At 44.3% G+C, this 23,777-nt stretch overlaps 1 protein-coding gene across 4 annotated transcripts in view; it reads left to right on the top strand.

Annotated features, from left to right (window-relative positions):
- Nucleotides 1-23,777, top strand: part of ryr1b (ryanodine receptor 1b (skeletal)) — a 155,207-nt gene that overhangs the window by 32,764 nt on the left and 98,666 nt on the right. For all 4 annotated transcript variants that reach the window (XM_061719889.1, XM_061719886.1, XM_061719887.1 and 1 more), the window contains exons 13-27: nt 2,734-2,869; nt 2,949-3,044; nt 5,490-5,608; nt 5,799-5,932; nt 6,028-6,269; nt 9,159-9,351; nt 11,372-11,588; nt 11,668-11,772; nt 12,470-12,573; nt 14,603-14,686; nt 14,763-14,922; nt 16,604-16,751; nt 21,890-22,095; nt 22,282-22,456; nt 22,545-22,753. In XM_061719889.1, the coding sequence (XP_061575873.1) occupies nt 2,734-2,869; nt 2,949-3,044; nt 5,490-5,608; nt 5,799-5,932; nt 6,028-6,269; nt 9,159-9,351; nt 11,372-11,588; nt 11,668-11,772; nt 12,470-12,573; nt 14,603-14,686; nt 14,763-14,922; nt 16,604-16,751; nt 21,890-22,095; nt 22,282-22,456; nt 22,545-22,753 (2,328 nt within the window). The remainder of the gene's footprint in view (nt 1-2,733; nt 2,870-2,948; nt 3,045-5,489; nt 5,609-5,798; nt 5,933-6,027; nt 6,270-9,158; nt 9,352-11,371; nt 11,589-11,667; nt 11,773-12,469; nt 12,574-14,602; nt 14,687-14,762; nt 14,923-16,603; nt 16,752-21,889; nt 22,096-22,281; nt 22,457-22,544; nt 22,754-23,777) is intronic.

The raw sequence follows: 23,777 nt of genomic DNA, 5'->3' as shown, positions 1-23,777 counted from the left end.
CTGCTGAAAAATAAGCTTAAGAGAGACAAATGGATCGCTGCCATTCACAGAAACAACTGGATTCCAGGCACCGAAACGTGGATTTGTAAACGGTAAACGGTAAAATCATAAAGTTCGGTGTCCTTATCACTTTAATTTCACCAACAAATCCTGCCTTGAAGTCGGACCAAGCGTCAAGACTTTTGTCTGCCTTCAAGCTTTGCTTCGTTTATTTCCCCGGCGTAGAAATTAAGTACATATAAATATCAGGAAACTTGATTGGTGGCCAAATATTAATGTCCATGGACCACTGGTTCTTCGGTTAACTGTACGGGTCACTGTCAAGTCCAACTGCCTTTAATTTAAGCCGATAATCGGCTGTTATCCCGTCTTCTCCACTAGTTGCAGATATTTTTGCTGATGTTTTGCCACTCAGTGCGAGTAAGGGGGCTGGTCCAGTGGGGAAGTGACGTCAATGCATAACCTCTATAACATAAAATCCTAAAAGTAGGTCTAGAAAGCAAGACCTGCTAAAAAAAACATAAGAACAACTTAAAACCATAAGAGCATAAGACCTGGGTTAAACCACAAGAACAGCTAGTTAAAACAAAGGAATACAAGAAAGACTGAAAGGAATCAGCTTAAAGCAACTTTAAAAAGGTGAGTCTTGATCCTGCTTTTAAAAGCATCAACAGTCTCTGCAGCCCTGAGTTCTCCAGCAGGCTGTTCCACAGACGTGGTAGTGAAATGATGCCTCATGGTTACGGTTCTAACATTGGGAATGATTAAAAGGCCGGTGCCCGAGGAACTCAGGGTCTGCCAGGGTTTAGATTAGAGGGTAAAAGCAGATATGACAGATATAAGAAGGATGGAAGAAGAAGGAAGGAAGGAAGGAAGGAAAGAAGGAAGGAAGGAAGGAAGGAAGGGAGGAAAGAAGGAAGGAAGGAAGGAAGGAAGGAAGGAAGGAAGGAAGGAAGGAAGGAAGGAAGGAAGGAAGGAAGGAAGGAAGGAAGGAAGGAAGGAAGGAAGGAAGGAAGGAAGGAAGGGAGGGAGGGAGGGAGGGAGGGAGGGAGGGAGGAAGGAAGGAAGGAAGGAAGGAAGGAAGGAAGGGAGGGGAGGGAGGGAGGAAGGAAGGAAGGAAGGAAGGAAGGAAGGAAGGAAGGAAGGAAGGAAGGGAGGGAGGAAGGAAGGAAGGAAGGAAGGAAGGAAGGAAGGGAGGAAAGAAGGAAGGAAGGAAGCGAGGAAAGAAGGAAGGAAGGGGGAAAAGAAAGAAGGAAGGAAGGAAGGAAGGAAGCGAGGAAAGAAGGAAGGAAGGAAGGAAGGAAGGAAGGAAGGAAGGAAGGAAGGAAGGAAGGAAGGAAGGAAGGAAGGGAGAAAAGAAGGAAGGGAGGAAAGAAGGACGGAAGGAAGGAAGGAAGGAAGGAAGGAAGGAAGGAAGGAAGGAAGGAAGGAAGGAAGGAAGGAAGGAAGGGAGAAAAGAAGGAAGGGAGGAAAGAAGGACGGGAGGAAAGAAGGAAGGAAGGAAGGAAGGAAGGGAGGAAAGAAGGAAGGAAGGAAGGAAGGGAGGAAAGAAGGAAGGAAGGAAGGAAGGAAGGGAGAAAAGAAGGAAGGAAGGGAGGAAAGAAGGAAGGAAGGAAGGAAGGAAAGAAGGAAGGAAGGAAGGGAGGAAAGAAGGAAGGAAGGAAGGAAGCGAGGAAAGAAGGAAGGAAGGAAGGAAGGAAGGAAGGAAGGAAGGAAGGAAGGAAGGGAGAAAAGACGAGAAAGGGAGGAAAGAAGGAAGGAAGGAAGGAAGGAAGGGAAAAAAGAAGGAAGGGAGGAAGGAAGGAAGGAAGGAAGGAAGGAAGGGAGAAAAGAAGGACGGGAGGAAAGAAGGAAGGAAGGAAGGGAAAAAAGAAGGAAGGGAGGAAGGAAGGAAGGAAGGAAGGAAGGAAGGAAGGAAGGAAGGAAGGAAGGGAGAAAGGAAGGAAGGAAGGAAGGAAGGAAGGAAGGAAGGAAGGAATGGAGAAAAGAAGGAAGGGAGGAAGGAAGGGAGAAAGGAAGGAAGGAAGGAAGGAAGGAAGGAAGGAAGGAAGGGAGGAAAGAAGGAAGGAAGGAAGAATGAAAAGAAGGAAGGAAGGGAGAAAAGAAGGAAGGAAGGAAGGAAGGAAGGAAGGAAGGAAGGAAGGAAGGAAGGAAGGAAGGAAGGAAGGGAGAAAAGAAGGAAGGGAGGAAAGAAGGAAGGAAGGAAGGAAGGAAGGGAAAAAAGAAGGAAGGGAGGAAGGAAGGAAGGAAGGAAGGAAGGAAGGAAGGAAGGAAGGAAGGAAGGAAGGAAGGAAGGAAGGAAGGAATGGAGAAAAGAAGGAAGGGAGGAAGGAAGGGAGAAAGGAAGGAAGGAAGGAAGGAAGGAAGGAAGGAAGGAAGGAAGGAAGGGAGGAAAGAAGGAAGGGAGGAAGGAAGGAAGGAAGGAAGGAAAGAGGAAGGAAGCAAGGGAGGGAGGAAAGAAGGAAGGGAGGAAAGAAAGAAGGAAGGAAGGGAGAAAAGAAGGATGGAAGGAAGGAAGGGAGTAAGGAAGGAAGGAAGGAAGGAAGGAAGGAAGGAAGGAAGGAAGGAAGGAAGGATGGATTGATGGATGGAAAGAAGGAAGGAGAGAGCAGGAGGAAAGAAGGAAGGAGAATTAGGTCATTTTGACCCGAAGACAGTACAAGGGTTAAAATGGATCCTGAAGTGCACGGGGAGCCGATGCAGCGGTGGTCACGTCTGCTCTCTCCTCCCCAGGGCATGATCACCATCGTGCTGGAGTGCATCGACCGCCTCAACGTCTACAACACGGCCGCACACTTCTCCGAGTTCGCCGGGGAGGAGGCGGCCGAGTCCTGGAAGGAGATCGTCAACCTGCTCTACGAGCTGCTGGGTAGGAGGACGACTCTGGATCTGAACTCCGTCTGCGTTTAGAGACGAGCCGTCATCACTGTGTTTCTGTGTCTGCACAGCTTCGTTGATCCGGGGGAACCGGTCCAACTGCGCGTTGTTCTGCGACAACCTGGACTGGCTGGTCAGCAAGCTGGACCGTCTGGAGGCGTCCTCAGGTGCAAACCTCTCTGGAAACATGCTGTCCTTTCCCTCATGTTCACACAACCTCCTGAGGTCTCAACGACACGTCTGTGACGTTCTGGGGTCGGAACCTCACAGAGGTCGAGGACCAGTACTCGAGTTGTAAAAAAAAATCAGGGGGGATGGTGGATTTTATCATATGGGGACAGATAATTTGTGCTGATTACAAATAATATAATATATTACAAATAATAGCAGTGACCAAAACACCTGCAGAAATACTGCAGGAATGACATAGCAGCAGTTAAATGCAGCCTTCTGTAAGCTTTAAATATCCACTGGGCTTACATCAAATACATCAAAACACAACAATAAAAAACACTTTTCTGAACTTATCAATATGACTCTGTCCTTCACAGGATAAGTAACATGGATCACTGCAAAAACTCAAAATCTTAACAAGAATATTTGTCTTATTTCTAGTTAAAATATCTAGTTTTAGTAAAAAATATCTCATTACACTTAAAACAAGACTCATCACTGGAAAAAACAACAATTTATTACCTGTTTCAAGTAGATTTTCACTTGAAATAAGTAGAAAAATCTGCCAGTGGAACAAGATTTTTTTGCTTGTAATGACAAGATAAATCTTGTCCCACTGGCAGATTTTTCTACTTATTTCAAGTGAAAATTTACTTGAAACAGGTGAAAATTGTCAAATAAGTTATTTTTCTGGTGTTATTTTTCTGGTGATAACTCTAAATGTTGAAATAGCAGTAAAACCACATTCATTGATGAAATGACATAAGGGATGGAAAGGAGGGATGGCAGTTTTACAGGGGGGATGATTTGGACTGTTTTTATTTCAGGGGGGATGCCATCCCCCCTCATCTCCCCTCATCCCCCTCATCCCCCCTCAACTCCAGTACTGTGGAGGACGATGGCCCGGTTTTCTGCCGGGTCTTCATAGTTCTGTTCACAGCAGCTCGACTTGGCCCCGACCTTCATCAGCACATTTCCACTAGGCCTGTTACTTTAAAACATCGTCGATGTCATATTTTGTAGTTGACGCATCGCCACGCACACGTGGATCATCCAAAACACTTTGCACTTTGCAGAATGTCACAGCAGCCCAACAAAAACAGCCCTAAGTCATCAGAAGATCATTAAATTTAGTCCCAAACGCCTCACCACACCAGCACACCATAAATCTAAACATGGCCCCCCTCGTCTCTTGTGGACGGGACAATAATAATTACAAAACCAAATGTCACATGATCAAATTAGGATCTGCATCAGCTCCTACATTTGATGTTTTCTGGTCAGAACTCCGTTTACCGGCATGAAAAACGTTTTTTTGTCAATCGGTTAGCGGAAGCTTTCAAGCTTTTATTTAAGTTTATTTTAAGTTCCATCCCCCATAGAAAGGTTCATATGTTGTGTAATTATGTATTGATGACGCACATGGTTGGACTTTTCTTTATGTTATAAAAATATGTAATCTACCGTGAAACAGTGCCCTTTTATCCAAATATGTTATTTTTAACGTGTTCTTTTTAACACATTTGGATAATATGCAGTTTAGCTGCACAGTTTTCTTTTGTAACTTTGTACAAGAGAGAGTTTTGTTGGACTGTAAGAGTAAACAGGCTGGCCTTTTTAATTTTAATTTTAATTTTGCTGTGCAAAACTGTATTTAATAAACTATATTGTTAAGGATTTTTGATATGTATTTGATACATTATGGTTTTTATGAATCGAAAAACTGAAAAATAAGAATAATTAGAATAATCGTCCAATTACTCCTTAGATTAGTCGACTAATCGATAAAATAATCGCCCGATTAATCATTTTAAAAGTAATCGTTTACCTCCAGCCCTAATTTCCACCTCTTTTGAGACCGTCCCTAGAGCTTTCCCCTTCCATGCACACATGTTTTTGGACTTTAATCGCACCCGTTAACCCTTTAAGCTGGTCATTGCTGCAGGAGAGAGCGTGCAGCACCTTTCACACGTGAAAAAGCATCTAACTGGCAATTTTATCCCAGAAAAAATGAATTCATCCACAGTAAGTTGGTACCAATCCCTCTTCTGGCACAGTCTTGGTGCAAATCCTGCTTTGTATCGGTTGTTCAGACGCTGTGGTTTCTTTCTTCGGTCATGTGCCCTTCAAGTCATCGCTCATAGCTGCTATTTTGTGCTACGGTTCATTTCCAAACTCCAGTGGATTCAGTTTTAGCTGCAGATAAAGGTGGAAACAACTGAATAATCTTTTTAAGGTGCAATTCACTTCAGATGGCCAAATAAATGGGTTCAAGCTGAGAAATAAAGATGGTAATAAGACCCCTTGAGGTTATTTCATCATTTTCAGCTTCTCAAACATGTTTTTCCGTCAACACGTCTCATATTAGTCCTTTAATGTGATTTATTTACGTGTTAAACTTTAGAAGGGCATGACGTTCCTCTCTGGCCTGCCTGCAGGGATTCTGGAGGTGCTGTACTGCGTCCTCATCGAGAGCCCCGAGGTTCTGAACATCATCCAGGAGAACCACATCAAATCCATCATCTCTCTTCTGGACAAGCACGGCCGGAACCACAAGGTTGGGTTTGTTTAATCGCTCAGGTGAAACAGCGGACCGTCAGCAGGGTGATGGACGACCCTGAGCTCATAAAAACACTTTTTATTATCCGTTTGTAGTCGTTATTATACATTATTGACCCCTTCAGAACCAAGAGGGACTGTTGGGTCCACATTGTTTGATCTCTTGTCATTTTCTTGTCCTCCCTCAGGTGCTGGATGTCCTGCGCTCTCTCTGCGTGTGCAACGGTGTCGCTGTGAGGTCCAACCAGAACCTGATCACTGAGAACCTGCTGCCGGGTCGGGAGCTGCTGCTGCAGACCAACATCGTGAACTACTCCACCAGGTACGGGGTCCGGGTCGTCTTTCCCTCCTGAACGGGACCGGACCTGCCCTGAACCCCCCTCTCAAACTCTCGTTTCCATCTCGTTTGTTTCCCAGCATGAGGCCCAACATCTTCCTGGGCACTTGCGAGGGCTCCACCCAGTACAAGAAGTGGTACTTCGAGGTGATGGTGGACCACGTGGAGCCCTACGTGACGGCGCAGGCCTCCCACCTGCGGGTGGGCTGGGCCATGACCGAGGGCTTCAGCCCGTACCCCGGCGGGGGGGAGGGCTGGGGCGGCAACGGCGTGGGAGACGACCTGTACTCCTACGGCTTCGACGGGCTGCACCTGTGGTCGGGTAAGACCCAGCGAGCTGAAACATGAATGAAACATTTCTAGCTTTTTATCCTCCTCCACCGGGTCACCTCAAGGCTGCGTTTTGTCTGCCCTGTTATCAGGGGCGAAAATCCCGGGGGGGACAGGTGGGACAAGTCCCCCCCATTAGTAAAGCTATCCCCCCCTAGAATAATTTGAGACAGAATTAATTATTTTGGAACAATGCAGTAGTATTTAGTAGTGATGCACCAAAATGAAAATTTGTGGCCGAAACCGAAATCGAAAATAATAATAAACAGTAAAATCTCATTACACTTAAAACAAGAGTCATCACCAGAAAAATAACTTGTTATTTGACAATTTTCACCTGTTTCAAGTAAATTTTTACTTGAAATAAGTAGAAAATCTGCCAGTGCAACAAGATTTCTCTTCTTATAAGCAAAAAAATCTTGTTCCACTGGCAGATTTTTCTACTTATTTTAAGTGAAAATTTACTTGAAACAGGTGAAAATGGTTGTTTTTTTTTTCCAGTGATGAGTCTTGTTTTAAGTGTAATGAGATTTTTTTTAACTAAAAATGAGACATTTTAACTAGAAATAAGACAAATATTCTTGTTAAGATTTTGGGTTTTTGCAGTGTATTATGTCAGATGTGCTGTATTATTGCCATCTTCCACCTAATACCATTGTTTTGTATTACTCTAAGAAAGGTCTTCTGCCTGTTTGCGAGATAGAGATGAAAATGTCAAAATGCTGTATTAAAGGAAGGCTAAAACTTTTATTCCTTGTCCCCCCCTGGATTTATTCTCTAAAATTTTACTGTTTATTGTCCCCCCCAACTATGAAATGGGATTTTCGACCCTGCCTGTTATACATTTTGTCACAAACGACTGCCGTAGCCACCACACCGACAGATTCATCATAAATATGCAGATGATTCTGTTATCATCAGCTGCTTAGTGATGATGAAGTCAGCCATGGCCAGAGTACTTGATGATTTTATATCTTGGTGTGATGAAGCCTTCCTTCAAAGTAACGTTTCTAAAACAAAAGAGGTTTGCATTCATTTTAGACGTAAATCCCCAGTTCCTCATTGTAGTGTTCTTCACAACCAGCCAGTTGAACTAGTGACCAGTTACAAATATCTCGGCACTATAATTGATAATATGCTCACATTTGATGTGAATTGTGATACACTTTACAAAAAAGGTCAAAAACGCCTCTTTTGTCTGAGGAAGCTCGCTAAATTCCAGGTAGACAAAATGAAATGATGAAAATGTTTTATAGTGCTTTTATTGAATCTGTTATCTCATTTTGTATTATTTGTTGGTACGGAAATCTTGCCAGCAAGGAAAAAAACTCCCTGGGGAGAATTGTGCGTGTTACTTCTAAAGTTGCTCGGGTGAAGTTCAGCAGTCTGGACGAAATTTTTAATTCTCAAGTGCTTAAGAAAGCTAAGTCCATTCGCAGGGACAATACTCACCCTCTTAACCAAGAATATAAGCTTCTTCCCTCTGGCCTTCGCAAAACTGTTCCTCCAGCTACAAAAAATAGATACAAATTATCCATTGCGCCTCTCTCCATTAAGGCTTTGAACGGTGCAGAGAAGTGAGGTAATTGTGGCTCTGTGGTTTAGAACCTGGTCCATGCTGCCACCTTTGTTATTGAAATGTATTTAAAACTATTTATGCTGATCGGTAATCTGCCTTTTTTTTTTCAAACTTTTTTTATTGGGTTTTGCAGATGTATACAATTATATTAAAACATTTACAGAGTCAAGCATACATTTTTCTTTTAGGAAAAACAACAGATAAAGACAGTGGTCACTTAAGTATTGCAGCATACCGGAACAACCTATATAAAACTAGAACAACCACAATGAAATAATTAGATAGATAAATAAAAAAAATTAAAAATAAATAAATAAATAAATAAATAAATAAATAAATAAATAAATAAATAAATAAATAAATAAATACAAATAAAACTACGACAGAAATGGACCATTACAAAAAATAAATAAAAAATTGTAATGAGAATTATTAATTAAATTTAAAATAAAACAAAAAAAAAAAGGCACAGGCACATCAGTCAGGTAATAGTGAATTGCAATAGAGATAGCAACAGACATCCCAAATTTAAAGCGGCATACAACCCTCATCACAACAGAAATAACATATCTGCAGGTTTCACTAAGCTGCTTCAGTCACATCAGTCAGGGGTGAGTGGGAGATCTGTCTTCTTAACGAATTGAATGAATGGGCCACATACTTTCCCAAATTTACTGGAGCAGCCAGTTAAGGACAGGTTGTCTCCCTTTTTATTGCTTCTCCCTCCTTTGTGTTCTGTGGACTATGAGCTTGGTGCATCTGATGTAGTTTTTCTCTGCCCACATCATGTATGTTTTAATGTCTGAATGTGGCTGTATGATGAATGTGTGCTGAATGTTTACAGGACTGTCTCAGAAAATTTGAATATTGTGATAAAGTTCTTTATTTTCGGTAATGCAATTAAAAAAACAAAAATGTCATACATTCTGGATTCATTACAAATCAACTGAAATATTGCAAGCCTTTTATTATTTTGATATTGCTGATTATGGCTTACAGTTTAAGATTAAGATTCCCAGAATATTCAAATTTTTTGAGATAGGATATTTGAGTTTTCTTAAACTGTAAGCCATGATCAGCAATATTAAAATAATAATTGCAATATTTCAGTTGATTTGTAATGAATCCAGAATGTATGACATTTTTGCATTACAGAGAATAAAGGACTTTATCACAATATTCTAATTTTCTGAGACAGTCCTGTATATCTGCTGCAAACCTAATCGCCCTTCAAGGCACATATTAATAAAGTGAAGTGAAGTGAAGTGAGTCCTGGTTTGACCCCTGACCTCTGCTGTCCAGGTACGGTGGCCCGCCAGGTGGCGTCCCCCGGTGCTCACGCCCTGGCGGCGGACGACGTCGTCAGCTGCTGCCTGGATCTGAGCGTGCCCAGTATCTCCTTCCGGATCAACGGCCACCCGGTCCAGGGCATGTTTGAGAACTTCAACGTGGACAGCCTCTTCTACCCCGTCATCAGCTTCTCCGCCGGAGTCAAGTCAGTCCAATTGCTTGATTGATTGATTATTGTCCTGATTAAAGTTGCTTTCTTCAACGAAAATTATGACTAAATATCGTCGTCAACGAACCTTTATCACCTGAGGAAAACGAGATGAGACGAAAATGCTGGCCATGTGACGATAACGATAATTAAATATATAATGTAATATCGTAGAGGAATAAAAACATGACTAAAATGTAGATTACAAAATAAAAGCTCTGCTAATATGTGTCTTAATTTCCGTTGACCAAAACGAGACGAAAGGTTCTACCAAAGATCCTTAATTCCATGTTTTCAGTAGTTTCCTCTGGTTTAGTTCTGCTGGGTGACGTTAGTCCTCAATCCCAGTCGCTGCAGCGGGGAATCAGATCCAGAAGATGCAGCTGCAGAGTTAGAGGCTGATGCGGTTAACGCAGAGCTCTAGGTTCACGTTATTAAAAACAAAGTTACAGAGAGAAACGTGGGGACCTGATTTAAAATGGACTGCGTAGGAATAATACTAAAAGTGCACGTACACTCAAACGCCGAAAATTCCGGGCGCAAAAAAATATCCCGATCTATAAGACCGCGTGCACGCACACTTGCAAGCAATTTTCGCTTTATAAATCACAGTCCAGCTGGAAGACTGCTCAGCTGAATCCGCCTCATATCCCGCCCTCTACACGCCCACTCCATACCATAAATGGTATGTTTTTGCATATGAATGAGCCTACTGAGCATGCGCGGTGGCTTCCTGCAGCCTGTTTGGCTTCAGGATGAATGAGAAGTATCCAGCCCCTGTGCCACTAAATTTCACTGAGATCTGAGATCGAAATGTTGAGGATGAGTTTGAGGACAGGAAAACAACATTATCTGGTGGTCACAGTACAAGTAGAAAAAGTATATAAATAGTGGATAAAATAAAGCGAGGGAGTAGCAGAACGCCGTTGCTGCACTAAACAACGTGAGTTCCCCGGCGCTACAGGGGGGGACATGTCCCCCCGTCTTTTCAAAATCATGTTTTTGTCCCCCCCCACTTTTTACAGTTTAAAAACTAACGGTAGGCTCACTCTGTGATTGCAAATCATCAAGACTCTCGATGCAAAGACGGGACGGGACCTGCTCCCCCTCCCCTCAGAGCTGCTCTAGGCTGATTTATGGTTCCGTGTCACACCGCGTCAGCTTTATAGATGAGGCCCCTGCTCTGGGGCTGGGAGAAGAAGAACAGACCATCTTTGGATACACTTTCCTACATGGACGTGGAAAAGAAAACTCAATGTGTCGTTGAAAAAGAAAAAGATGGGGATAAATGTGGAAAAATAAACATGTTGTAAACTGAAATTAGAGTCTTCTGTATCTGGAATGAATGTATGCTTGAGTCTATAAGGTAACGATAATATAATAATAAGATAACCTTAATAGAAAAAGAGTCGACCAGGGGCTCATTAGGGTGTGACCGCTGTAAAATGGTGCTCTTGGATCGGACCCGGGAGACAATGTGGAAAAATCAAAGCTAAAGATCCAGGCACTCGAGACGAGGTGGATAAAAAGATAAAAAAGCCTTTATTAGAAGAGGGCTGCCAACATGTTTCGGCCTATCTGGCCTTCATCAGGGCAAAAGCCTTTTGCCTTTCGCTTTTGCCCTGATGAAGGCCAGATAGGCCGAAACATGTTGGCAGCCCTCTTCTAATAAAGGCTTTTTTATCTTTTTATCCACCTCGTCTCGAGTGCCTGGATCTTTAGCTTCTATTTTTCCAATAAGATAACCTTGTTTGAATTGTAAAATGGGTTTGGCTAAATACAATCTTCACTCAAACGAGATCATCATCAGTTGTCGTTGGCGAAAATAAGATTAAAATGCTCAGACTTTTAGTCGACTGAAACTTGACACGACTAAAAGGAGAATGAACGTGACTAAAACTAATAAAAACTAAAATGATAGCTTGACCCAAAGACTAGACTAAAATTGAAACAGCCTGACAGAAACAACACCGGTCCTGATGGAGTCACCAGTTAACGGCTGCTTCCGTCTCCTCAGGGCTCGTTTCCTTCTCGGTGGTCGCCACGGCGAGTTCAAGTTCATGCCGCCGCCAGGCTACGCACCCTGCTACGAGGCCGTCCTGCCGAGGGAGCGGCTGCGCATCGAACCCATCAAGGAGTACAAGCACGACTGCAGCGGCGTGCGCAGCCTGCTGGGCCCGTCGCAGTCCCTGACGCACACGTCGTTCACGCCGTGCCCCGTGGACACGGTTCAGGTGAGAACCAGCGCACGGGTTCGGGTGGGACGGGGGCGGCGGTTTATCGGCCTCCTCCTGATCTCTCTCTGCTGCTCAGATCGTGTTGCCGCCCCACCTGGAGCGGATCCGGGAGAGGCTGGCGGAGAACATCCACGAGCTCTGGGCCATCACCCGCATCGAGCAGGGCTGGACCTACGGACTCGTGAGTGAGACGGCACCAACACAGAGCTTAGGGCTAGGGCTGGGCGATATGGACCAAAAGTCATATCTCGATATTTTCTAGCTGAATGGCGATACTCGATATATCGATATTTTTTCTGTGCCTTAATTGGGGTTTCCCCCAAAGCATTATAGCATAGCATCTCTGTTAGCTTCATTTTTTCTGAGGCAAACCCTTAAAAAGTCAGTTTTAATACAAAGCCTCGTGCCGAATGTCACACAGGTTCCTTTATTAACAGAGGTCTGCACAATATCAAAATGTATAAAACAAATGAAATAAAAATAAACTGCCTGCATATATAGAATAAAAATGTTTCTTGAATAAAATAAAACAAATATCCCTTTCCTGCATAACAATTCAATTAAAATACACTGTGCAATTAATACAATGTAGACAGTAACAGGCAGACTTTTCCACTGAGGTTGACAGTTGTGCAAATAACAAAACATTTGTGCAAATCTCAAATAAAACAGTCAAGTCAATTTGTCACAAAATAAGCAAAATCAAAATCATTAAAAAAAAAAAAAATAATCGATATAAACGATATTGTCTCGTACCATATCGCGTTTGAAAATATATCGATATATATTAAAATCTCGATATATTGCCCAGCCCTAACAGAGCTGCTGGGATGAAAGTGTTTTTTGTTGAGGTAACGCACCTTGATTGTCCCCCACAGTTCAGGGACGACAACAAAAAGCTGCACCCCTGTCTGGTGCACTTCCTGAGTCTGCCCGAGCCGGAGAGGAACTACAACATGCACATGTCCGGCGAAACGCTCAAGTGAGTTTGTACCGGAGATGGTTTGATGGCAAGAGTCGGTGGGGGGAGTCTTCTTTTAGACTTGTAGTCAAGACCACCTAAACCGAGACCAAGACACTCCCAAGACTCCCAAGAGTATCAAGACCAAGACCAGAACTAGTTCAGATCAAGACCGAGACCAAAAAGAAACCTAGTAATGTCTTGATCCTGCGTGATTGTAGAACATCAGCTCCATCCTGGTTCAGCTAGTTTCCATATGAGCTTGTATTCAACTGCAGCTCAATAACACAGAGAAGGGGATGATGATGTTGAACTCACTATAAATGTTTCCATCCATCAGCTGAGATCAGATATGTGTGGCGACTGCACTACCGCTATTTCTACACTATTGGAGGATTGACTCCAGTGCTTTTAAGGATTGACACGACTACTAACTAGTCCCAAAGTCTCTAGCAGAATAACCAGCTCCAACACCCCCCTCCACCTCAAAAAAGTACTGAATAGTAAATGTTGCTGATGTAAATTGGACTTAATTTGTAGATGAAATGTGAATTTTAAATATTAAAGATACAATTATCAACTTGAAATTACATTATTTACCATTAAAGAGATAAAATGACAACTGAAATTGGTTTTGTCGGTTTCCTTAGCATCTTTTCACTTTCTGTTTTCAGAGCTATCATTATTATTATTATCATTATTATTACAGTTATATAAGATATTATTATTATTATTATTACTAGTATTATTATCATCATGGTCATTATTGTTATTATTATTATTATTACTATTATTATTATTTTGTGTAGACTTATGATACTTCATTTGGTCTTCTTGTATATTCTATTCTGTTAAAAGGTGGGCAAGATAAGCTTTATGCTTCAAGCCCAGACCTTTTCGGTCAAAATAATCACAATGTTGACCAGGGAAAAACCCTTTTATCTTGTTTGTTGATTTTTATGTTTGTGATTGACCGAAATAAATATTAAGGCATCTTCACACTGTGTATATACACAGTGAGAAAGTGCAAAAAAACACCTCAGCACAGAAAGCACATGACAATTTTACATCAACTTCACAAGACTTATAGCCAGGAAGGCGTTGAAAATAGGGAGGTGTGGTTATCAGCAAATTTATTTGTGGCGGTGAGTCCATGAACACGCTCGGAGCTGCCTCAGCCAATGTCCTTGGTGTTATCAGAAGGCTCGGTCAGTTCTGAAAACAGGTCTGTGGATGATCTGGAGGGGGAAGGGTTATTCCGGGGCAGAGTCACCTTGTTTACATTCCACCAGGGAGATTGTGACTACAGCGATCAGCCAAACCGCTGTGTCAAGGCCAGATTATAGAATCAACAATTTTTATTGAAAAAACAGGCAGAGCAGTAATTTTCCGTGAGCCTTAAGTCTCTGGTTCCTCAATGGCGACTTCAAACAGACGAATTTGTGATCAATTCCCGCCAAGCCGAGCTTCCAACTTCTCCAAGTTCTTTTCCATCTTGCCAATGAGCTCGATGGCCTGCAAAAGCCTGCATCCAGCTTGCGGCCTTGCTCCCCCAGCGTTAAAGTTAGAGTGTTAGTCGCAGCGCTTATCCCTTCAGTCATGTCAGGCAGCTCGGAGAGGGCCAAAACAGCTGTCACCGACTTGCGCGTTTGTCAATAGACGAGGAATCCCCCCGCTCCAATTAGGAGAAATCCTGCTATCATAAATCCAATTATGAAGGCGTCTTCAACGTCCTCGACAGACAGGATCTTGATACATAAAGGCTTCCACTGTTTCCAAGAATCCATTATATATCCAGAAAAGAATGTCCCGTCGGGGCAAGAGGGCCCCCGCACCCCCTCACTTCATGTCGCAAAAATTTGGTCGATTGTGCTAAGAGACCAGTTGATCAATTCCATGATTGTAGAGCTTCGGAGGAGTGAAAAGAAAAGACTCTGAAGAAGAGACAGGACAAAAAGCAGTAGCAGGGCAGATAGATAAGGGAGAGGGAGCAGAGAAGCGTCCGCCTTCGCTGAGAGCTTGTGACCTCTGTGTCCTTTTCGTCCCCCAGGACGCTCCTGGCCTTGGGTTGTCATGTTGGTATGGGTGACGAGAAGGCGGAGGAGAACCTCAAGAAGACCAAGCTGCCCAAAACGTAAGGAGGCGGTCATATCTCTTGTTTTGGTGTTCTCTTAATCGCTGGTGTGAATTTGAGTTTCTGCGTCTTCCAGCTACATGATGAGCAACGGCTACAAGCCCGCCCCCCTCGACCTCAACCACGTCAAACTGACACCCAACCAGAACCAGCTGGTGGAGAAACTGGCGGAAAATGGACACAACGTGTGGGCGAGGGACCGGGTCCGCCAGGGATGGACCTACAGCATCGTGCAGGTGATCAAACCTGTCAACCCTCCGTGGCGTCTGACAAGCCTTCAGCAAACATCCGCCGCACCGTTTGCATGTTGCATGTTTAAACCAGAAGTTTTTCTGTCTGCCTGGAGGGATCGGTATCCCCCTCTGCTCCTCTCCCTTTTGGTGTTCCTCAGGGGTCTATTCTGGGGCCTACACTCTTTTCCATGTACAAGCTCCCCCTGGGATCTATTAGAAAATATAACATCTACGTTCAATGCTATGCTGATGACACGCAAATTTGACACGACTCCCACTCTTTTAAAAGTTTACTAGACTGTCTGGAGGACATCAAAGCCTGGATGGCTTTAAACTTCAATGAAAATAAAACTGAGGTCCTAGGTTTTTTGTCCAGGACCCCTAGAACCACATGTCAAAGATAGCGCCAAAAACCTTGGTGTCATTTTGGACTCTAACTTTAAAATGGAGAAACAAATTAACGCAGTTGTAAAATTTAATTTGAGGCTGTTGAGGCTTTTATCCAAGGTTAAACCCTTTTATCTTTTAAAAACTTTGAAAAAAGTTATATACGCCTTTGTTTCATCCCGCCTAGATTACTGCAAAGCCCTGCATGCAGGCGTTAGCTGGTCCTCCCTGTTCCGTCTGCAGCTTGTTCAAAATGCTGCAGCTCGCCTCCTAACCATGTGACAACTGTGCTCGCAGCTCTTCATTGGCTTGTAGTGGAAAATCCTGGTCCCCCTACATAAACTAAGTTTCTATAAGTGTGTCACCTTTTCCAATTTTGGACTGAAGAAAAAAATGCCAAGAGTCAGATCGTCTGGTGTTCCGTTCAATTCTGCTGAGGTTTTTATTGTAAGAATACAATTGTACCAACCACAGGAGAATTAACCATTTGAATGGACAACTCTAAAATCTTTCATCGGGTCTTCCTCCTTATACACCCCTCAGTTTTTATTTATTATCATGATTACAACTCATTTTCTTCCATTATTTCCCTCACGTATATTTTATCGGAGGAAAAAGAAACAACCTTTAATTTTTAAAAACGTAACCACCCTCTCCTGCACCTTTTCTCAGAAACAGGTGTCTTTTTCTCAGAATTTGCGTCTTTTCCCAGAATCTCGTGTCTTTCCTCAGAATCCTGGGAAATTTGTGCACACAGGGGAGGATCCCCCTAGTGACACCTGTTTCTACGAATTTTGGTGTAAATTGCTCAAAAAAAGGAGCAATCTGTAGACACCTGTTCTGAGAAATGACGCCCTCTGTACCCAGAAAAAAGGGAGAGAATTTGCACACCGGGAGCGGAGCTCTCCGCCCTCAAAGGAGGCCGCGTGTGCTTTCTTCCAATTTGAGCCCAAGACAGGCTGGCTTTTACAGCATACAGCATTCCTTTGTATTGAGCAGAGTTGCAGAGATTCTTTACGGTCACCAAAGCTTTAAGACTTTTGACTTCTTACACTTCAACAAAAGTGATTATATAAAACTGTTAACCTCTCCACCACACGCTCCCCGTCCGTTATAGGATCAATTAAAAAAAATCTTCTACTTGTTTTTAAATCTTTACATGGTCTTGCACCTTCTTCTCTTTTAAATATTTAAAAATGTCCTTTCGCTTGTGTCAGCTGTTGTTTTTAAAGTGCTTTATGAATAAACATGACTTGACTTGACTTACTGCCGAGCCTCCATCTGTGATCCCTCTCAGGACATCATGAACAAGCGAAACCCTCGTCTGGTACCGTACAACCTGCTGGACGAGAGGACGAAGAAGACCAACCGCGACAGCGTCAACAACGCTGTCCGCACCCTCATCGGCTACGGCTACAACATCGAGCCCCCGGATCAAGAGAGCAGTAAGTTCCAACAGTGACTGCGTTTACATGCACTCAATAACCCTTTTAAAACCCGAATATAGGCAATAATCCGAATTTGCACTGCCATGTAAACACCAATAACCCTTTTGAATAACCTGAATTTGCTCATGGGCGCCCTGGATTATTCCTTTCATAACCCGAATATTCGGTCATGTAAACACCAAACGGAATATCCGCATCAAACGGAACAGGAATTTGTTTTCTGTGCATGCTCTGTTCACAAGGAATCCTGGTCTTTTGAGTCCAGGAAGTTCTTATAAACACGGAGAAACGCAAGACCACGCCACACTTTTGGAGTGAGGAGGAGACTCATCACTTCATAAATGTAATGAAGATTTGAACATTTTGGCATTTGTAGACGGTAGAAAGTACCAGGATAGCAAGATTTACAAGGTGAGCGAAAAGTTGCGTGAAGCAGCATTCATTTTGAATTTGGATACAGGAAGAAGAAGCGGAAATGACGGTAATTGTGTCATCACGTTCTCCGTGCGTCACTGGTTTGATCCAGATATCCCGAATAATGACTTGGATTTATATAGCGCCCTTCAAGGCACCCAGAGCGCTTTACAGTAGGGGTGTAACAATATATCGTGCCACGAAATTTCGGGATACAAAAACGTCACAATACGTGTCGTGGAGGTGACAAAGTGTATCGCGATATTGGGTTATTAATATGAATCTATTGTGTTGACTAGAAACGCGCATCCGACGTTCTATAATACATCCATGATCCGACAGAGACCGCGGCCGCGACCACACCTCGACCCGCGGACCAAAATCTTAATCCGCTCAGAAGAAACTAGTACCGTTTTGCGGTCCCGTTTTGAGCTCTGAACCTTTACTTGTGTAAGGCTGGTGTAGAGTTAAGCCGTACCTTATTAAATTAAACCTTTTTGGGGTCGTGAGTAGGATAAACAGGGGTGTACTTTAATGTCCCTCAACAGTGTAGGATTTTAGAACATCAACACAGCAGCTAGTGCCGTACTGTGGCGTATCACTCCGCCCAATCTAAAACAGACTAATCACTACAGATAAACTGACTAGTGTCATTATAGTCCCTGATTTACATCAGAATATAAAGAATATATTTATAAAATAATGAACCCTGAATTACCAAAATAACCTTCTTAACAAAAATAAATCTCCCCTTACACTTATAAGGTGAGCATGAATCAGTCTTTTTTATGATGTAAAATTGTATGTATTTATTTACTTGTATTTATTTATTTAATTTTAGTTGTTAAATTTCTGGAAAATAAAAAAGTCAAATCATACATGAGAGAAACTATTCAGTTTGTGGCAAAATATTTGTACTTGTATGAAACTGAAGATGCATAATGCAAACCTGACATTTACTTTTAGTTCAGTTTGTGGAAAATGGTTGGCCTGGCTTTCTCTTTAAAACTTAAACAGTTATAAAGCATTACAAACTGTAACAATAGGGCAAACACACAGTATTGTTTTGTATTTTGTGTCTTTCAAATAAAAGACAATTTTTTCCAGTCATATGTTCCTCATTCAAGGTTGTTAAAAAAATACTGCTATAATATCGTATCGTATCGTTACCGTGACCTCAATATCGTGCATCGTGCAGGCGGATCTCTCTCTTAATACCGACCAGTTTTCTTGGTCACAAATATGCTTAAATACGTTTACTATGACTAAAAACTCAAACCTACAACTTATACAGTACAAAGTTCTTCATAGAATACATTATACTGGACAAAGGATGTTCCAGATGGGCTTTGTCACCTCTAATATCTGTTCACAGTGCACAGAGAACACCCCAGATAATTATATGCATGCTTTATGGTTCTGTACACCGGTACAGAGGTTCTGGAAGGAGATTTGTGAGGATTTATCCACATGGATCAACCACAGAATCCCAGTGTGCCCCACGGTATGTATATTAGGTCACCTGGGAGACACTCAAATAGATCCTAATTGGACACACCGGGTTCTCACTGCCTTATGTATCGCAAAGAAAACCATTCTAGTAAATTGGAAACAAAAATCCAGTTTATGTATCAACCATTTTAGGAATCTTTTATCAGATCATATTAGCAGTGAGATAATGTCTGCCTCCACTGAACAACATTCGGCTGAATTGCACTCTCTGTGGTCCCCGTTTATTGGCTTCGTTACCTAGTGGGGGCGGGGGGGTGGTGATCTCGTAGCCCTTGGGGTTGGGGGTCGGCTTGGGGGGTCTGGGGCGCGGGCCTCTGGTGGCCCCTGGGGGGCGGTGGGGGGGGCCGCGGGGCCCTGTCCCTAGCCGGTGGGGGCCTTGGGGGCCTGTGGGGGGGGTTACCTCATGGCGGTGGGGGGGGGGTGGCTGGGGAGGGCTCGGGCGGGGGGCTGTGGCTGGGGCGTCTCCGGGCGTCCCGGGGGGGGCGGGGCCGTGGACGTGGGGGTCCCACCCAGAGGGCCCGGCCCTGCCTGGGTGGGGGGTGGCTGTCTGCGCTGGGGGGGCATTGCTGCCTTGGTCCTCCGTCGCTGGGCGGGGGCCAAGTGCCCCTGCGGATGTGGGGACTCCGGGACCCTTGGGGTGTCCGCCGGGGTGGCCTCGGGGGGGGGGTGGGGCCGGGTCCGGGGAGCGGGCCTCCCCTGACCGGGGGGTGCACGGGCGGGCGCGACGGCGGGGTGGCACCATTCCCAGGTATCTATGTCTTATGTTGTCAGTATGAATGGGAGGATGTTGGACCGTTTCCCCCTCCGTCTGGGGGCTCCGGCGGCGCCGGGGGCGCCCTTGGAGGTACGGTGGGGCCCTTGCCCGGCTCGGGGGGCCGGCCCCCGTCTACTGGACGGCCGGTGGGGGGACGCGGGTGTCTTATCAGGGCCGGCTTTGCTGGTCCTGCTTCCTGGCTTCGGCCTCCGCTCCCCCTCTTGCCCCCCCTACACGATTCATACGCACATAGGCGAAAGGCGGGGGGTCCGGGTCGTGGGGGGCACTGTCCCGCGGGGCCTGGCACTCCCCGCCTCACGGTTTTAACAGCAAAATAGACACTGCACATTCAACATTTTATAAATACACTTGACAAGGACACGTAGTTTGGGAGGGGGGGGGGTCGGTGTCAATCGATACTTGGCCCTCCCTCCTCCCTGTTTTTATGGCATTAATCACATGCACTCAACACAAGGGGCGGGAGGGGGTCCCACATCACCCGCGTTCCCTCACCGGTCTGGGCCTGGGACGGGTGGGTCGGGTTACCCGGGCCTGGCGGGGCCCGCCGTGCAGCTTGGGGTGCCTTCTGGCGGTGCTGGACCCCCCCGGGGAGGGGGAAACGGTGCGTGATTGTATGTCTGTGTCGGTGAGAATGCGGTATGGAAGGGTCCTGCCATGGAGGATTTGAGCCTCCATTGGCAGGACATCAAAAACTTAATAATTTATCAATATTATATTATACAAAGATGGTTATTATTATTATTATTATTAGTATTATTATTAGTATTATTATTATTATTATGTATAGTATATTATATTATTATTAGTATAGGTATCGGATAGGTGAATGGATGAATGAATGGGATGCCTGGGTCTGGGGCCCTCCGTTGTCGGGCCTGCGCGGGTGTCGCCTTGTTGGGGGGTTCCCTCTCTCCGGGCCCGTCTCCGGTCCCCCCCGCTGCCTCTACGGCGGGGCGCCCCTCTGGTCTTGGAGGGCCACTTTCGTGGGGGACGGGTGCGCCTGCCCGCGTCGGCGGCCGGGGCGGCTCTGTCTCTCCGGGCAGGCTGGCCCCCTGCCGGGTGGGGGTCGTTGGCCTGAAGGGTGAGGGCCTCCTGGCCGCGTGTCCGGCCCGGACCGGGTGGCCGGGGATTGCCTGGGTCGCGGTCCGCCGCCGCGGGATCCCTGGCTGCTTCTTTCCGCGCCGTGGGGGCCCCGCCCGCGGGCCCCCTCGGCCGCCGCCGGGTGGGGGGGGGCCTCGCAGGCGGTGGGTTGCCTCCCTCCTACTTCTCCCCTCTGTGGGGTTGCCGGTGGCCTGGGTTCCGGGCTCTTCCTTGTCGGCCTCTGGTCTCGCGGGTGGCGGGGTTGCTCCCCCCCTCCCCCACTATAGATACACTTCAGGTGGAGCTTTGTTTGGTTTATTACACACACACACACACACACACACACACACACACACACACACACACACACACACACACACACACACACACACACACACACACACATACACACATATAGTCATTTAGTCACATGCACACACACACACACACACACACACACACACACACACACACACACATGCATGATCATATACATACACACACACACACATAGACATACACACTGGCTTGTTCACCTGCATGCTGGCTCTCTAGTTTTTGGGTTTAGGTAGCGGTAGCGATAGCTTAGCTCAGACTGCGATCAGATCTCAAGATTTAGGTCGATTGCTGTTCGTGTTTTGGATGGGCTCCGTGCCGGTTTCGTGCTTTGTTTGTGGTTTTTTGTTGCAGATTTCCAGTGCTTGACGTGTGTCTCCGTGTGTTCCTGCTTCCTGGATTGGCAGTGGATGTCGTCACCCCCCCCCCACCCCCTCCCCCCCAAAAAAAAAAAAAAAAAAAAAACACTGGGTTTGTATGTGTATACTTATGTATGTGTACGCATATGTGTGCGTATATATACGTATATATTACATACAGTAATAATGCACATATATACACTTTTGGTTTCTACCGTCATGGTATCAATCAATAACATGTGTGCAGACAAGGTAAAAAAAAAAAAAAAAAAAAATATCGTGCATCGTACCGTATCGTGAGATTAGTGTATCGTTACACCCCTACTTTACAGAGATCATTATTCATTCACACAGATTCTCACTGGTGGTGGTAAACTACATCTGTAGCCACAGCTGTCTTGGGGCAGACTGACGGAAGCGTGGCTGCTATATCGCGCCAAACGGCCCCTCCGACCACCGCCAAAAATTCATACACATTCACACGGGGAATGATTAATCACCATGTAAACAGGGATAACCCTGTTTGCTCACGCATGTAAACGGAATATTCCGAATGTTTCAGTAACCGGAATATTAGTAATAACTCGAATTTTGACTGCATGTAAACGTAGTCACTGAATGACGAGCACCCGCTTCACCCCGATTCTCCGTCACCGCAGCGGGCCACGGCCACGAGACGACCCCCGGGGACAAGGTCCGGATCTTCAGGGCGGAGAAGTCCTTCGCCGTCACCCAGGGGAAGTGGTACTATGAGTTTGAGGCGGTGACGACGGGGGAGATGAGGGTGGGCTGGGCTCGCCCCAGCGTCCACTCCGACACCGAGCTGGGGGCGGACGAACTCGCCTACGTCTTCAACGGCAACAAGGTCGGTGCACGTCGTCTGCAGCCAGTCCATTAATCTATCAGTTATTGAAATGATCAATGGACTAACTGGATTAACTGAGGTTTCTCAGCTGGGCTACTAAACTAAACTAACCCGAGACAACACGACCACCGGTCCTCGTTTCTGCTCTGAGGTTGATTCTCATTCGCCGTCTCCGACCGTCACCAGGCTCAGAGGTGGCACATCGGCAACGAGCCGTTCGGGCGGCAGTGGCAGCCCGGAGACGTGGTCGGGTGTATGATCGACCTGACGGAGATGAACATCATGTTCACGCTCAACGGGGAGATGCTGATCAGCGACTCCGGCTCGGAGATGGCGTTCAAAGACATTGAAATCGGGGAAGGTGGGACCTGAGTAACCTCTCATCGTACAACGTGATTTCCTGTTTGCTTATTTTATTGTTGACACCTTCCTACCTTCTGTCCCGCCAGGGTTCATCCCTGTGTGCGCCCTCGGCCTGTCCCAGGTCGGCCGGATAAACCTGGGCCAGAACGTCAGCAGCTTGGGGTATTTCGCCATCTGTGGCCTCCAGGAAGGATTCGAACCGTTCGCCATCAACATGAAGCGAGACATTACCATGTGGTTCAGTAAAAGTTTGCCCCAGTTCGTGCCGGTGCCCACCGACCACAAAAACATCGAGGTACCTGACCCGTTTAATGAAGCCGAACCATTAGAAATACATAATTTACGCCTTTCTCTCTCATTTCTTCCTGCGTTAATGACTTCCCCTTTTACACCCTTTTTTTATTATTATTATTATTATTATTATTATTATTATTATTATTATTATTATTATTATTATTATTATTATTATTATTATTATTATTATTATATTATTATATTATTATTATTTTTTTCTAATTTATCATTTTTCATTATTTATGTATTTATTTTATTTATCCTATTTATTTATTTTTATTTATTTATTTATTTATTTATTTATTTATTTATTTATTTATTTATTTATTTATTTTTTTGCAGCTGTCTCTCTCCTAGAATAACCATCATTCTATAAAACCATCATACTCACACACACCCACATATAAGAAATCTGTTTGTTTTGTTTGTTTTGTAACGTTCCCTCTTTTGTTTTGCGCACTTGTATTGTTACTTATTTTGTATTATTTTGTGTTTTAATATAAAAAAAAAGAAATATGTCATTTACGCCTTTCTCTCTCATTTCTTCCTGCGTTAATGACTCCCCCTTTTAAACTCTTTATTTTTTGTCATTTTTTTAATTATTATTTTTTTAAATGTATTTATTTATCATTTTTCCTTATTTATTTTTTCATTTATTTATTTATTTTATTTATCCTATTTATTTATTTTTATTCATTTATTAATTTTTTTGTCTGCTGTTTCTCTCCTAAAATAACCATCATTCTAGAAAAACATCATACTCATACATACCCACATGTAAGAAGAAATCTGAGCAAAAACATTGATTTTGTTGTTTTGTACTGTTTTGTTTGTCTGGCTGTTTTGTTTGTTTTCTAACGTCCCCTCTTGTCCTGTACCTGCGTTTTTGTTTTTGTTTTGCGCACTTGTATTGTTAGCTGTTTTGAATTATTTGGTGTTTTGATATTTAAAAAAAAAAAAAAAAAAACCTGTCATACTTTCTCTAATTTCTTCCTGCGTTAATGACTCCCTCTTTTAAACTCTTT

Source organism: Cololabis saira, chromosome 4 (assembly GCF_033807715.1).
Source record: "Cololabis saira isolate AMF1-May2022 chromosome 4, fColSai1.1, whole genome shotgun sequence".
Classification (NCBI taxonomy): Eukaryota; Metazoa; Chordata; class Actinopteri; order Beloniformes; family Belonidae; genus Cololabis; species Cololabis saira.
Note: the sequence above shows the minus strand (reverse complement) of the source record. Positions and strands in the feature narration are given on the sequence as shown.